The sequence below is a fragment of the Copadichromis virginalis genome, linkage group LG19 (genome assembly GCF_057382275.1).
Source record: "Copadichromis virginalis isolate Kocher_CV1m ecotype Utaka linkage group LG19, C_Virginalis_male_GT1.1, whole genome shotgun sequence".
In the NCBI taxonomy this organism is placed as follows: domain Eukaryota; kingdom Metazoa; phylum Chordata; class Actinopteri; order Cichliformes; family Cichlidae; genus Copadichromis; species Copadichromis virginalis.
The window spans coordinates 34,623,345-34,640,115 of record NC_140636.1 but is presented as its reverse complement, the minus strand read 5'-3'; the positions used below and the strand labels follow the sequence as shown (position 1 = coordinate 34,640,115).

The window sequence follows — 16,771 nt, the reverse complement described above, 5'->3', positions numbered from 1 at the left end:
TATGATCTGATTCCCATTTTTCCTGTATGTAATCAAGAGCAGCTCCTGGGAGTGGGGTGAAAGGCACATCCAAATTGGCAGTCTCATGATAAATGCATGGGATTTGTCTAAAATATTAATCAAATCTAAATGTGCAATGAATTTGATAGTGGCTTACTCCTGGGCTATATTTGGAACCAGTTCAGAGCCGTGCTGGGACAGGAGACAATAAAATTAAATTGGCAAATCTTCTCGAAACTAGTGATACAGCTGGACTCATGCGAAGAATGGGAAACCCTAAAAATTAATGTAGCAGAAGGAAAGCTTTACAAAAATGTTTCCGTGTTGTGTTTTTATCTTTAGTGGGCGCTCTCAGCGAGAATAACACCTAATCGTTTCACTGTGAAGGTGCGAAAGTTAGAAGCAGGGCGATCATTTCACGATACAAATCAGATGCGTTTGCAAAGTGGGAATGGTGGCTCACGTGATCACACATTTCAGAGGCTATATTAAGAACCTGATTCGAAAAGGACTCTTATGCAACAATGCAAAATAGAACCGCTGGGAGGAGGCGTAGAAGAAAGAAAAAAGAAGAAAACCGGCCGACACTTTAGATGCTGAATAGAGTTAGACGACCAAGCAAGAGGGAAGTTTAGAAATGTCAAATCCTTAGTCGGTAATAGAGTTCACGCAGCCAATCACTTGGCTGGAGTCAGCTCAGCCTCCGTTGGAGTTGTTTGGAGCCCGAGCCTCGGTGAGATACTGTGCGTAAAATCTGCCTTAAACGCAGCAGCGGCACTGTCACAGCATCCAGAGTCCATTCTCTCACACACGGACTTACTTCCGTTTGAAGGGGAGCTGTTGTTGTTGCTACGATGGCAGTTTTGCGAAAACTGTTAATGTGAAGTGGGAAGGTGGGTCCACTGCTCCGTCTACCTCGACTCAGTTGCGTCGAGGAATGATGCTGAGCAAACCTGCCGGAGGATTTTCAACTACAGGTAAGATGACCGTCGATGTTTAGCTGCTGGTTGCCACAATATGTTCTTAGGCTGCTGTTCTAGGATAGATGTATATCTGAGAGTAGTAGAGTGGGAACAAATAGGAAATTCCCTCCATTGTACGTTGAAAATTAAGTTTTCCAATTTTACGTGAAGCGGACGCACCACAATAGGGGAAATATATTGTGCCTTTGTTTGTGTTTGTGGCTAAGAAAGTGTCATGTATGAATAACCCATAGCAGATTAAACAAAGACAAGGTAGATAGACAGAGGGACAGAGGTGGTCATTAATAATCGCGGAGTCCAAGACTCTCATGTGCTAAGTGCACTCATTCCAGAGTCTGATGAATTATTTGTGGATGTGAGATGTGATTTTTGTTGTCTAATGTAGTGTGTAATGGAATTCCTTGTTATCTGAAGAGCGGCTCAGGCACAGGAGCATATGAGGATGGACACAGTGTTGAAGATACTGAGCTGAGTGTTGTGCGCGTGTACATATGTGTGAGTGTGTGGGCTCACATTCAGCCACTGGCCCACATTATTCATGCTTCCCCACGGCAAATAACTGTGAAAGCTACTGTGGATGCATGAGCTTTTTATTTTTTTAATCATAGGAGGTCAAAGGCTCCAAAGTTCTCCTGTAAATCTGCATGTGTTTAAGGACCGCTGTCTCTGACGGCCAGGAAGTCACTGCATATGGAGGAAATAATGCATCTCTTACAACACCCTCTGCCTGTTTTATTGTTTACTGTTTGTGGAGACTGTCAGAGGCAGCCAGAGAACTCTAAAGGGTGTAGTTTATGCCACACTGTATACTATTATTTTCAATATAGATAGATAGATAGATAGATAGATAGATATTTTGCCAAACTCATGTATTTCTGTATGCCATTATGCTCCACTCAGTCACCTTCCAGACCTCAAAAATCAAAATCTCTGGGCAAAATCACAATCGCATCCAAATGTGCTTGTGCATTTCCATCCCTGCAGCTTGTTTCTCAGTTTTCAGACTTTCAACTAAACAAACACATGACATAACTCGGACTTATTTTCATAACATAATGCAGCCCCTTTATCTCATTTCGCCATTAGTCACGGGATGAAAAAAATGAATTTGATGGACGAGGTCCACAGGGACTGACCGTTTTGCAAAACAAAGTAGTGTATTTGCTTAACCCCAAATCTGGACACGCTCATATCACAGAGCCTCTCATTGGTGGACTGGTTGCCTTAGTGACTGCCTTTCCTGACAGCGTTCTTGTTTTTGTTGTTGTGTTTTTTTAATTGCTATTATTTTACATAAAGCAGTCATTTATTATTATTATTTTTTTATCTTCTACTCATTAGTCCCACTCTTCAGCTGCATTTGAACATCCAGGCGGAGTCGAGGAGGCCACTTCAGACTTGTCAAATTAGTATGCCCCGCGAAATACAGCACCAACTATCATCCTTTCTCCGCGTATTCATTATAGGAAGCTGTGACACGTGGAAGATATTTTTTCACTAAATGTTTATATAAAACTGGAAGGGGGGGGGGGTGAGATGCAACAGTTGAACATACACCAGATGGTGATTTTTATGGCTCAGACTGGTGAGAGCTTAGGAGAGGGATCCTGATTGTCAAACAAGATGAAATATTTCCTGCATTAGAAATCTGTTCTAGAGGGCACATTTTCATGCTTAGATCAAACTGGAGACCTATACCACACCTAGATTAACTCTATATTCCCTAGAATGTGCTGTGATTAGACTTGACTTCTTTCTTTATGTTTCAGGTTTTATTAACTAGATGACTTTTTTTTCAGCTGCCAGACTGCCCGATATTCTCTGGACTCCATCCTTTGATCCACAAGACGTTTGAACCAGCCCTCATGGAGAGCCTCAGCGAGCTCCAGAACCCCCTGCTGGACAAAACCAGCAGTCATGCAGTTCCTAACGACTACCAGGGCTACCAGTGTGACTACCCGAGCCAGCCTTATCAGGACAGCCTAATTGGCTACTACTGCACTGGGGCCAATGGCAAACATAAGGCTCAGCAATTCTTGGATGCCACCTCTCTCCATTTGGCAGTGGAGGCCTTCTACAGGCCCAGCTTCATCCTGTGCAAGGACGACATCAGCCTTCATAGCAAGGACTCGAAAAGCGAGAGCTTTGAAACCACTTTCACAGAGAGTAAGGCGTCAGATGGCGTTTCCACGGAAAACACAGTGGATAGCGCGCAAGAGGAGAAGGATGCCAAGATACAGACGGTATCCTATGAGGTGGAGGAGGAGCAGCAAGGTCCTGAGTATGAGGTCAGAGGTCACATGAAAGGAAAACATGAATATGTCGTCTGCATAAATGGCAGGGCACCATGCTTTATAGGCATGTTATCCATAGCTCCAAGCATCTGATGCAACATGAGGAAGTCTGTGTTATTAAGTTATTAGAGAAATAATAAACTTATAATTCTTCATTTTTTATACAAGGCATACAGGAATGATTACTGTAGCCATACATGCATAAGCAGCAGACCGAAGCAAGAACCGTTTGGCAGTGTTGACAGAGTAATTGAATATTGAGTCACTATATGAAATTAAATGCGTTTCAACACTTGCTTGTAACTGTCAGGGCCAGCTTTCAGCAGAAAATGAGTCACGGTGCTGTAGTGATGCTTATTATTTCATTTGCTGTTCTATTAGATTGTCGGCGTGATTCACGCGCATTTCTCACTCTTTTCTGCAAATGGTCAATCTGCTTGTGACTCTTTGAAATGCGGTGCGGGGTAATTGTTCGCTTTTGTCTTATAATTACATTCCAAGAAAATGACACATCTGATTTTTATCTATTTCGCAATTTTTCCCCTCTTTTTTGGGGTTAATATAGTCACAAAAAAGATAACATGACAGCAAAAAAGAGCAAAGTCTTTTCAGAAGTGGTGAAAATCTAATTTCACCCAGGGAGGCTTGTGAAGTACTCAGGGCTCTGAGCTGGCAGAGGAAGAAGTATAGCACCCTTACCGAGCTGATGATCACGCCAGCTCCTGTCACTCGGAGGCCTGGCAGATAGATTGAGACATAGCAGCAACTGCCATTAATGCCATAAGTAATGTCGTGCTTTAACGGTGTTAAGCGAGGCTGTGCTGATTCATGGCCGTCAGAGCAGGTGAGCCCGGAGCCAAAGTTATTCCATGTCAATTCAAAAGCGCAAATGAATGTGATTAACAGTGCTCTGATAAAAAGCTGGCTTTCCAAATGGAATATGAGACCTTTTGCACCTACATTTCTTTACTTTCTCCTCCTGCCTTTGTGTTTGTGCGTGCATCCGTGTGCCGCAGCGCTCATATTCGAGTCATGCCGACTCAGAGAAACTGTGATTAAGAGGATTTTTACAGCTATGGGAATATAAATAAGAGAAACAGAGCAGCAGCTGGGGAAGGTCCATATAGTTCCAAAATTACCCATATATTGTCTGTGGCAGCTGTGTTTACACATTTTCCCTTCACAGTTGCATGTTGCTGCAGGCCTTGTGTACAATCAGCAACAGAGAGGGGGGGAAAACGTAGACCAAGTCTCTGGCAGGTGATGTTTGACATTTGGGTGATACAGACAAAATAAATTGCAGGTAACAAAGTAACAAGACCCTGTGCATGATGCCACTGTGATTGCCCCTGCTAACTAGGTGCACAGATACGTGCATATGTGTGTGTGCGCGCCCCGGTGTTGAGTCGTCTGTCCCCTTCAGACATTAACAAGGACTAGGAGAGAGCTGTGACAGGGCTGTTAAAGGCACTGAGCCTCGGCGGACCCCCATCCGTTATACTGGCAGACCAGACTGGGAGCGTGTTCCCAGCCGACCGGACTCTGTGTCAGGCAAGCTGTCAGTAAGACTGAATGCAGCAGTCACTCAGAACTGTTATCAGTTCTTGCTACGGAGATAAAAGGAGATTACTGCTGTTTGTACTCACCAGTTTATTCATGTGATGTCAGATTATGCAGTTACCACCAGCTGCTGTTTTGATAGATCGTACCCGTCTGTCTAGGTGGACAGTGTTCATAAAGCAGATAAGAGAGAGCTTCGTAATCTCTTTCTTGGCAAAGGTATTTGTTTGTAAACTCTTTGGACCCCCCGCTGACCTCTAAATAAGGTTTCTGAGCGGAAATCCTCTGAATATAGCTCAAAGTTATTACATTGCATCCAGTGTTTTGGTTAATTCGGATGCGATCAGACGCTAGAAAATAGTTTAGAATATTCTGTGAAATGTGGCTATTTACAAGTATGGTTCCTTTTTCTCCTGCTTGCCTCACTGCCTGTTCCTTAATTACCTCTAAAATGGTCGGTTCAGTTCCCGCCTTACACATCGATTTCTGTTTTTGCACTTTCCTTTTTCCCTGCTTTGATTGATCCGAAGGCAGGAAGACTAACAAATGAAACCTTGCTCCTGTGGGGGCTGTTTATTTAGACAAACATCCTCTCCATGTCTGGGACAGCTAAGAGAAGTAAGGCCACCTTCTCTTAAAGGTCACCTGTGTAGTAGTCACATTGCCATCGTTGCTGCAGGCTCGGTGTGCCCATGTGGCCTAAGTGGCATTCAGATCTATCACTCATTAGCTCCCGTGGCCCTGACTTTCAAGGTACGATGCGTTCAACAGGCTCCTGTTGTACACCTCATAAGATGCCTGGTGCATTAAGGAAAGATGGTGGAGGTCTCTCAGAGTGTAAAAGCAATTTAGCACATAAATGACGCTCTGTCCTGTCACCTTGCAATGATGGAACAATCCGTTAATCCTGTGTTATCTGTCAGACCGCTCATGTGTGTTGACAGAGGCACCAAATCCTCTCTGGCTGACTGAGCACATCCTGTCCTGGGCGGTTGTAGAAAAGGTTAGATACAGTAGAGAGGGAGCATGAGATGTCAAGCTACGACACCATAAAGCTGTCCAAAGTACACCTGGCTTTTTATACGTCAGCCATACTCTGTTATTATGTTTATATATAAGGTTCCACATCCGTTCTTTTTCTGACTTTTAATTTTTCTGTATAAAATCAACGTCTTCCAGAGTGACAGCTCCAGTGACAGTGAGAGTGAGGACAACTTCATTGTGCTGCCCCCTCGGGACTACTTGGGCCTCGCCATCTTCTCCATGCTCTGCTGCTTCTGGCCCTTGGGCATCGTTGCCTTTTACTACTCTCACAAGGTAAAGGCCCAGAGATCTCAAGGATGTCATCAACTCTTATTACACTGCATTCTATTTAAGGTCAGTGAGCACAAGCGTTCAGACAAGTGCAGCCGCAGCCCATTTTCCACCCTGTGACCCTCCTTGCAGTTGTTTCAGATGATTGGCTATGTAAATTAAACAGATTCGGCCCACTTGTCAGTCACCTGTGTTCACTTTGGGAAACCATTAACTCTAAGGTTTTGGTTCACAGTGCGCTCCTGTGTGAGCGACCGACTGCCATTATATTGTTTTTTAACTTGTTTTGCTCATAGCTGAGAACTCATTTGCAATTATAGCAGCACCTTTGGTTGGTCTTATGGTTAGCATCCTGCTGGTCTAAAAAACCATTAGCTTCAAGCCCTCTCACCTCAAACGCAGCACAGTGTTTCTCTGTAGTTTTGAAACACAATAATTGCAGAGACAATTCTAGCAGAACAGAAAATAATGTGTCAAAAGAATAAATAAAGGCCAGCCTCATTTTTGATAGGAAACCAAAACACCCAAACAACACATTTGTCACTGTCAGAGGGATAATGACCTAATTGCCATGGTAACTAATGGCTCCCTGAGAGCATTTCTTGTTTTCTCTCTTTTAACTGTGGCTTTACACCTACTCAGACACTCGGTGCTGATGAGTAACACACCAGCTCATTTCACTCTCTGCTTTGTTTTGTCAGACTGGCAAGGCCGTTGCAAAGGGAGACTTCTCCAGAGCAGGGATGAGCTCCAGAAGAGCCCTATTCCTGGCTGCACTTTCCATTACCATTGGAACAGGGATGTATGTGGGGGTGGTTGTGGCCCTCATAGCCTACCTGTCCAAGCCTGGACATGTATAGCACTAGGACCACATGCTTGGAGGGTGGAGACGGTAGACATAAAGATGAAAGGAAGGGAAAGGGTGGACAGATATTTGCCTCTCCTGAAGGTGTGCGTCATTGTCGAAGCTGGCTCTCTGCAAAAGCAGAAGCTATATGAAGAGAAAGAACAGAAGGAGAGCAAGAGAAGAAAATATGTGTGGATGGAGTATTACTTGGACAGCATATTGATCTGGATTGAATCTTTATTTCTGGAATGCAACACTCCCGATCCCTCTATAAAAACACAAAAAGACAGTGCTGAGAAAGATGACTACTCTTCCACAAAGACTGTGCTACACTTATCTAAGAAAAAAATGAACTCATAGAGTATGACACTACCTACCTTTTATCACATTAATCATTTACAGCATTTTTATTTGACCTTTACATTCAGTGTACTATCTGTCCTTACTGTTGCAGATTGTGTATTATTCTCTTTGTAAATGAATTTCTTGGAAAAACAGTCAGCCAATGGATTTCTGGGTGATTGTTCATTTAAGGAATACTCGAAAAGGATCCAGTTAGTAAGACGTGATAAGTGGACCCCTGACAGAAAGACAACAAATGTGTCAAGTGTACACAAAGATGCCAAGCAGTGGACTAGAAATTTATTAGTGTCTATTGTGAACTGTAAATTTAGTCAATAAATATATTTGGCATGAATAATTAAACACTCTAATGTCTCATATTCCCTTATTCAATTTTCTTTGACAGGTGCGCCTCAGAGCAGGGATAGTTCTGCACTGGCATGGGGCTAGGAAAAAAGCAAGTAATTAACTGAACTCCAGATTATAATTTGATTTAAAAAAAACAAAATTAAAAACCCCATTCACAACACAAAGTTTCACATATTAAGGGATGTGTTTATGTACAAAATCCCAGTGGACCAAAAGCTCAGAGTTAGCTTAGACTGTCTCAGCTGCTTGATTTCTGTTTCTAGATGTGAACACAGCACCTGCTGTTCAGACACACTGTTTATGATGGGCAGCCAATCACGACAAAGTTGGTTTAACTGGAAGGGAACTAAAATGGTTTGTTTCAGAGACAGAATGGACTGAGGGGAGAGTCTTGCACTACAGCTGAACAGCTAAATGGCTAAAGGGGTTAGCTAAAAGTATTGAATGATGGAAAGTTGCAGCAGTTAGTTGGGCTAAAATAGTTAGCAGTGAACAATAAAGACTTAAACTACTTAAGCTACATTTGACATAGCTGTTGACGAAAGGTGATTGATAAGCAAAGCTTAAACTAATAACTAAACTGATGAAAGATTAGCAATAGCTATGGTTGGTAAATGGACTCATTCTTACACCGCTTATCTACTCTAGCTGTGTTCTCAAAGCGTTTTATACAACATGCCTCGTTAACGCATTCATCCAAGCACTTGTTCTTTCTATCTAACATTCACACCCTAATGTATGCATCAGAGAGAAACTGGAGACTGGAGCGGCCATGGATCAAACCACCAATCTTCTGATTAGATGACCTGCCTTACCCCTGTGAGCTGACGGCTACCTCAATGTAATCAACAAACAGACAAAACTATTGGTTGGAAAAATGTAATGGTAAAATGGCTCAAACATCCAAGCTAGTCATAGTGAAAAATTTTGCATCAAAACCTACAACACTACGCAAAAGTCTTGAATCACAGCATGTAAGGCAGCCTGAACTCTATGAAGTCTTCAGAAACAGATCTCCAGGCTTCTTGAACGACATTTAAAGCTCTTCTTTGTCAATATGATCCCACACTGCTTCAATAATGTTGAGATCAGGCTGTGGGGAGGCCATCAATTTTCCATCAATTTTGACAAGATGTTCAGCGTCACTGATTGAAATGCAGCCCCAAACCATGACAGTGTTTTACAGATGGCTTTAGATGCTCACTGTTGTACCTCTCATGATTTCGTCAGTACATATTGACAATGAGTTTGTCAAAAATGTAACATTTTTATTCATCAATCCATAAGAACTGTTGCCACTGATTTGCAGTTCAGTTCTTGTGTAATTTGATATACCTCAGCCATTTCACTCCATTTCCTAAAATGACACACTGCACTCTTGAGAGATATGCCAAGTCTTGACATCGACCCTTCAACTGTTTGATGAGGTTTCAGCAAAAAGTAGATTGGATCTGAAGGGCCAGATACATCTCTCAGGTTCTGTGCCATGTCTTAGCAGAATTGTTTTTCCTGTTTCTTAAGGACATGACTTTCAGATACTGCCCATCTGCTGTGGAAAGGTTTTTAAGCCTTCGTGCTTTTATTCAGTTTCCTCAATTGGTTTCTTTTCGGACACACGGCACACTGTGCCAAGAGATGACAAATTTTCAGCTAATAGCTCTTTGGGAATCACCTTGTTGGCACATTAATACTATTTTATGCATGTCCAACAATGCTGTCTTTGAGATTTTTCATAGATTCAACTTAAGAAATGGGAGCAAATTATGTCGCTGCTAGCAACACAGTGCCTTAAGAGACACAATTTATATTTACGTGAATACACAATGCTGGTTCATCCTTTGAGATAGTTACACTTTGACAAAATTAACAACTTTTTTTTTTCAAAGAAGTGATCCAAGGTAATTTATTCTGTCTTTTATGAACCGGCATTCTGAATGTATGAGATTATGTTGTTACAACGTGAAAAATGTTTACCGTTTCTGCAGCAGATGTATTTTTAATGTAGTCTGCAACGTCTGTTAAAACAGCTCCAAGTCTCGGTTGATGGAGGCATCCTTGGCTTATTTATAAGGCTGTCAAGGTACATCAGAGAACAAAGGTTGGAAACAAGTAAACGGGACACCGATTGTGTGGTTTGCAAAGCCTGTCAAAGCTTATTGTCGACCACGGAGCATTAGATTGACCACTTACTGTTGCAGGCACAAGCCAGTGCAGTCACTGGCATGTCTCTTCACTGTCGTTTGGCATCACTCACTGTCGGGGCTCGAGGTGACTTCAGCTGCCAGAATGCTGTGAGCAGGAACAGGAACAGTGCCTACACTCTGAAGTCAGAATGTCAAAACAAAATTAGACCAGCGCTTCACTCGGCTCGAAAACTTGGAACCACCACCACGCACGTCCTGTTCTCTTGCCCCACCTGCCATGCATACAGTTCATTAGCCTCAGAGTAATAGCTGTCAGGTTCAACTCTGCAGACAGCATAGCCAAGAAGCAGGAGAAAACAGATCACAACAAACAAATGTAGTAGACACTAATATTTAAATGCTAAGAATCCTACTCATCATAAAATCAATTCAGGCAAATATCTGGCACATTAATGAAAAAATTTCTTGAGTCATATGAAGCACACACAGTCCTGCAACAGACAAATTGTGCACATGATGTTGCTTTAAAGCAGCAGCACAGGTAACCACTTCATATAATAAATCCTGCCTTATCAGCAAAAAGTTTACTGAGGTCATAAATCAGAGTGCATTTTAATTTTACACATAGAATTCCACATCCTTTTGCCCCCCATTCCCAGTCATTAGAAAGGATTCACGTTCAAGGCACTTCTTTAATAGCTTCAGACACTGAGACTGCATCCACCTTTCACATTCAGGTGCTGAAGCGAACAATAAAAAGAGGAACAGAAGAAGCGAAAATGGACGAACAACTAAAATAAGTCTCAAACTGGCCCTCAGCTGCTGTCCAAACCTTTGTGGAACCAAATACAGGAAGACAGAGGCCTAGCTGGCTTTCCACTGCCAGACAAGCAAGTAACAGCAGCTGGCCATCTCCCACACTGCAGAACATGTTAGCCTGTGTTAGCAAAATCTTGTTTGCTCATCAAGACTGTATTGGACAGGCACAACATGAAGTAAGGACATTTGTGTTTGTGTAGATTATATCTTTGTTGAAACAATGTATCTTGGCAATATCACTGGAAAGCTTATTTATATCCACTTAAATGGTGATGTTACGGGTCCCAGATGTGAAGACCACAATAACAAAAAGAATACAAATCTGTAAAAATAAAGGTAGAGTCTCAGAGAAAGAATCACAGGTGCACTCGTGTCTTTTCCCGAATTGCATCTCTTATTTCAGATCAACAAATATAATTTACATCCAGTGCTTTCACTTGTCAGATATGCTCAATAACTGTAAAAGGTAAATAAAAGGCATTTGGCAAATATATGCATCTATGGTCATTACATTTCTCCAGTTTACACTGTTAATCACACTATTCCTTCACTCATTTACATCAGCAGTGCAGATACCATATAATGCCTTAACTGTCTTATTGCTCTCTCACATATAGGGCAAACTCAAAATAGCTTATCCACAAATCCGATATAAGTGCATAAATCTTACTAGATTAGACAAAACACACCTGGATGTATTACTTTGCAATGTAACAACATAAATGTACATTCATTCTCAGCTTATTCTTAACATTTCCACATCACTTGAACCATAAAGTGTATATAAGATATTTTAATCTCAAATAATCTGATGTCAGGGCCTTTACAGTTAAATTGGAGCACCACACACACATATTTGCTTGTTAAATGGAGTTTACCCAGTTTAAATACATCCCGCGGGCTGGCGAACTCTCGCGGTAACTCTCGCGATAACTCGCGGTAACTCTCGCGAGACTTGGGGCTGCGCGGCTCGGCTTTACCACCGCTGCGGTGCCGCGCTTCAGTAATTTTCAACTAAACCCCACTTAAGGTTACATCGGCGGTGTCAACATAACTCTCAGTAAACACCGAAGTAGAACAAGGCACAAAACCCTCATACACTGTATTTTTAAGACGATACTGACCTGTAAAAATAAAGGTAGAGTCTCAGAGAAAGAATCACAGGAGCACTCGTGTCTTTTCCCGAATTGCATCTGAGAGGACAGGAAGTTGGTCCGCTCTAGGCAACCGCGGGCGAACGACTACAGTGTCAACAGTTCCGCTTATTATTTCTCACTTTTACTCTCCTCAATTGTTATGGACTACACGTAATGAATGTAAAATAATAATTGTCTTAATTGCTGACATATGTTTTTCTTAAAAATAATAAAATTTACCAAAATGTGGTAGCACATTTGTGTTCACCACACGCTCCCCAACAGCAAAAGTGGCTCCTGACACTTAAACTTGAATTATAAAAAAACCCCTTTAAACTAACAAAGTCTCTTTACAGAAGTCCCTGGAATATTCCTCTTGCCCAGGTGTCCTTAGACTTCAGGCATTCTTCTTCCTGAGATTTCTGTTCGATTCAATAGCAAGGAACAACATATGAAACAGGTAAGTAAGGGCTAAGGGTGAGGGGAGAGGGGTAGGGGGGTTGGGAGTAGAGAAGAGGGTAGTAGAGGGAAGGATATGGCGAAGGCTGGACATTGATGGTGTTCACCGCAGGATGAGCCTGATAGGCTGGTTGACCCAAGGATGGGTAGGTGAAGAATGTGGTGGGACGTCTCTGCCTGCTGGACTGCCTAAGATGAGATGGTGGCTCTGGATGGATGTCATCCCCTGGCTCCACCCTGGGTTGCGGCTCTGGGTCAGGAACCTCTACTGGATCAGGACTGGACTCAGTGACGTCAACTTCTTCTTGAACCTGAGGCATCTCCTGATCGTCACTTAGTTGAGGTAGGTCTGGGTCTCTTAACACAATTAGATCCTCTTCCGGAACCATGGCACTTTTTTTTCTAGGTTGGACACGAGCCCTTAAGACTTGTCCTAGTTCACTTGGACCAGAGCTCCGTTGCGCTCCACTTGGAACTGGTGTGACTGGAGAATGGCCCCCTCGAGGGTATCTGGGTACACCAAGCCAGTACAATGGCTCACCCTCTTCCGAGTCAGTTGTGTCAGGGTTCGGCTCTGGTGTCATTGGTCTTCCGGTGGACTTCTTGTTTCTCTTGTGTGGTCTTGTAGCCTGACTTTGGATAATGTCCATTGGCAAGTCATTTACTTGTAACAACAAGTTCCTGTGCAAGGTGCGAACAGGACGGCCTCCCGCCTCTGGACTCACTTTGTAGACGGGGTTGTCGCCCACTTGCTCCCTCACAATGTAGACCGTTTGCTCCCAGTAGGGTCTCAGTTTGCCAGGGCCGCCCCTTTCACTCAGGTTTCGTACCAGTACTTGGTCTCCTGCCTGTAGCATTACTCCTTTGCATCTTTTGTCATAGTTTGCTTTGCCTTTGGAACTTGACTGTTGACTGTTTGCATTTGCAATGCGGTATGCTTCTGTCATCTTCCCTTTCCATCTTTCTGCATACCCATGTGGTGTCTCAGTGTTGTTTTCTGCCATGAGACCAAAGAGAAGGTCTACTGGAAGACGAGGGTGTCGACCATACAAGAGGTAGTACGGAGAGAAGCCAGTCGATTCATGCTTGGTACAATTGTAAGCATGGATAACATGGGGTAGATGTTCCTTCCAATTTTGTTTCTCCTTTTCTCCCAGTGTACGCAGCATCTGTAACAGGGTGCGATTCAGTCTTTCAGTAGGGTTGCATTGGGGATGGTAGGGGGATGTCCTTGAGTGACCAACGCCTGCGAGTTCTCTTAGGGACTTGAATAACTGATTCTCAAACTCGCGACCCTGGTCGTGGTGGAGCTTGGAGGGGTAGCCGAATTTGGGAATGTAGTCATTGAAGAGGCGGTCTGCCGCGGTCTTTGCGGCCTTATTCTTGGTGGGATACGCTTGTGCGAACCTGGTAAAATGGTCTACAACAACCAGTATATATTCAAACCCACCTTTACAAGACTCTAAGTGCAGGAAGTCAATGCAAACAAGCTGGACGTTATGCTACCCATGGGTGCTCTCTCGTGTGTCGTTGGCTTCTTCTGCTTGATGCACTGACACTTCCTTGTGACGTACTCTTCAATTTCTCTCTTCATGAAAGGCCAATAGAACCGCTCTCGAGCCAGGTTCAAGACTTTCTCCACGCCGACATGGCCCATGTTGTTGTGGAGGTGTGTGAGAGCTACCTGTCTGTAGAGAGTAGGTAGGACCAGCTGCTTGCGTCCTGTAGTCTTTCTATAGAGAAGGTCATTCTCCATGTGCAGCCGACTCCACTCTCTCAACAGTCTCTTTGTGTTAGTGTCAGCCTTGTCATCTTCTGTTGGTCTTATGTCCTTCTCTACCATGTCAATGACTTTTCCGATTGCTGGATCTGCTCTCTGCGATTGTACAAGTTGGTCATGACTGATTGACTGTAGGGGTTCTTTGATGGGTAGGTTTGGTGCGGTGAGGTTAAGGGCTGCAATCCATGCTACGTCTCCTTGCTTCGCTCTTCTGCTCCCTTCCCAAACTGCACATACGGCTTCCTCCGACAGTTCCTCTGAGCACTCTCCCATGAACCTCTCAATGTCAAGTGGGCAACGTGACAGCACATCTGCATCAATGTTTACTTTTCCCGGCCGATATTTGATGTCGAAGTGGAAATCTGCCAATTGTCCGACCCAACGGTGTCCAACTGCATTGAGCTTTGCTGTGCTGAGGACATATGTCAAGGGATTGTTATCTGTAAAAATGGTGAAATGTGGAGCATAGTAGAGGTAATCCTTAAACTTGTCACAAACTGCCCACTTGAGGGCGAGAAACTCTAGTTTTCCGCTGTGGAAGTGGTAGTTTTGTTCAGCAGGTGTGAGCGTGCGAGACCCGTACCCAATCACTTTCATCTTGCCTTGTTGGTTCTGATATAGGACGGCACCAAGGCCCCTCTGGGATGCGTCCGTGTGCAATATAAAAGGGCGGGTGAAATCAGGGTACGCTAACACTGGTGGCTGAGTGAGCATGTCGATCAAGCGCTCAAGGATCTCTTGGTGTTCTTTGTTCCACTGTATCAGGGCTCGAGAAGGCTGCTGAGTGTGTTTTGCTCTGCCTCTAGTTGGCTTTGGTGGCAGTGTGTTGGACGGGACTTGGAGCAAGTCATACAACGGTTTGGCTATGCGGGAGAAGTCCTGCACATACGTCCGATAGTAGCTTAGGAATCCCAGAAGCTGCCTGACTTCTCCGACGGTCTGTGGCCTTTTGTGTTTGAGTGCCTGTACTGCCTCGGTATCTTTGGGGTCCACCTTTACTCCATCTGCAGATACCAATCGGCCGACATAGCGAACCTCTTTACGGAACAGCTCACACTTCTCGGGTTTTAGCTTTACACCATGCCGTTGTAGGGCTTGGAGGACTTTCTGTAGCACTTGGACATGTTCGTCAAACGACTTGGAAAAACAAAGCACGTCGTCAAGGTAAGGGATACAGCACTCGTCTCTGAGGGTGTCAAGCATTTCTTCCATGCTCTGTTGGAAGGCTGCTGGGGCATTAGACAGTCCAAAGGGTATCCTCACCCATTCGTAGAGGCCCCACGGGGTAGTGAATGCCGTCAGGTACCTTGAGCCTTCTGCGATGAAACCTTGATGATAAGCTTTACCCTGATCCAGGATCGAGAACCAGCTGTAACCACCTAGCGAGTCTGTGAGATCCTGGATCCGGGGAGTGGGTGTCGGTCTGGCACAGTCTTGTTGTTTAAGAGACGGTAATCGATGCACAAACGTAAAGACCCATCCTTCTTCCTTACGCAAATGACTGGAGCAGCATACGGCGACTGTGACTTCACTACCCATCCCTTGACAATCAGCTCTTGAATATACTCCTTTACTTCCCTGTAGAGGGGTTTAGGGATAGAAGCATAGGCCCTCTGGACTGGTGTATCATCTTTGAGCCTGATTTCCATTTGTAGTGAAGGGATACAGCCTATGTCTGTGCTGCTACGAGAGAACGCCTCACACTCTTCCCTTAACACCTTTTCAACTGACTTCTGTTGGTCCGGACTCAGGTGGCTAAGATCAACTGGGGGTAGCCATGACTCAGTGGACAGTTCAGAAACAGGGGTGGCTGCGCTTACCTCAGCTATGGTGATGGGGCTCTGTGTGGGTTGAGTCAGCTCTGATGTGTTTGTGGGTCGGTCTGCCTCAATAACTTTAGCGACATGTTGAATAGTACCCAGGGCTGTTCTCTTCGGTAGAATTATTTCGTGTTTGGAGTGGTTAGAGATGGGGACCTTAACAAATGGCCTTTGAGGGTTGTTGATCTCCAGGAGCCCTTCCCCAACACTCAGGTGTCTCAAGGCAGTGTTCTCGTCGGGTTCGTACAGCACCAGGGGGTCACAAATGTCAAAACTTTGGGGTACTCTGCACCACACTTGGACTGCTTTTCCAGCAGGAATGGTCACATTGCTCTTCCCAATTCTCACTGTGGCTGGGTCACATTCTGCTCTTTGTGGTACTTGTATGAAGTTTACCATAGCCATCACTTGCTCTTCGTCTGTACCAAAAGCTTTGCGTAGGAGACTATACAATAAAGCACTGGCCTCTCGGTCTGACTCTTGTGTTTGGATAATGGCGCCAAGCACGTTCGCTCCCAGGAGGGGCTGAGGGAGTGACAGCTTACTGACAAGGAAAGGGGCTTGCACAGTAAGATTGGGATCTTCGTGACCAGCAAGAGTGACTGTAAGTTCAACCCACCCATCATAAGGAACTGCTTGTCCGTTAACCGCATAAACTTCAAGTCCATCATTTAACAGCTCTTGGAGGGGTCTCACCTGATAGTTAGGAATAAACCGCTGAACCCACTGTCTGTCCACTAAACTCACTTGTGAGCCAGAATCAAATAACACTGTCACTGGATAGCCACCAATCAAACACTTGAGGAGGCTTTTCTTTCCAACTAGGGGGACTTTACAGCTGTTTGGTATTAAACTTTGGCAAGAGGTTACCTGTTGCTTTCTCTGGTCTCGCTTTGGCTGCCTT

At 44.1% G+C, this 16,771-nt stretch overlaps 1 protein-coding gene across 1 annotated transcript; it reads left to right on the top strand.

Moving 5' to 3' along the window:
• The first annotated feature begins 396 nt into the window (after positions 1–396).
• Positions 397–7,720, top strand: LOC146686657 (synapse differentiation-inducing gene protein 1-like). The gene is made up of 4 exons (XM_085440906.1): positions 397–977; positions 2,783–3,271; positions 6,017–6,154; positions 6,853–7,720. Exons 2-4 carry the CDS (start codon positions 2,849–2,851, stop codon positions 7,009–7,011), a joined length of 720 nt encoding a protein of 239 aa, XP_085297032.1. The 5' UTR covers positions 397–977; positions 2,783–2,848; the 3' UTR covers positions 7,012–7,720.
• The last annotated feature ends 9,051 nt before the right edge of the window (positions 7,721–16,771 follow it).

What these genes read in the sequence shown, in the direction of transcription:
- LOC146686657 (XM_085440906.1), top strand. Translation starts at nt 2,849, where the DNA reads ATGGAGAGCCTCAGCGAGCTCCAGAACCCCCTGCTGGACAAAACCAGC. An exon ending in AGCAAGGTCCTGAGTATGAG is followed by an intron (nt 3,272 to 6,016) that starts GTCAGAGGTCAC and finishes AACGTCTTCCAG; the next exon opens with AGTGACAGCTCCAGTGACAG. An exon ending in CCTTTTACTACTCTCACAAG is followed by an intron (nt 6,155 to 6,852) that starts GTAAAGGCCCAG and finishes TTGTTTTGTCAG; the next exon opens with ACTGGCAAGGCCGTTGCAAA.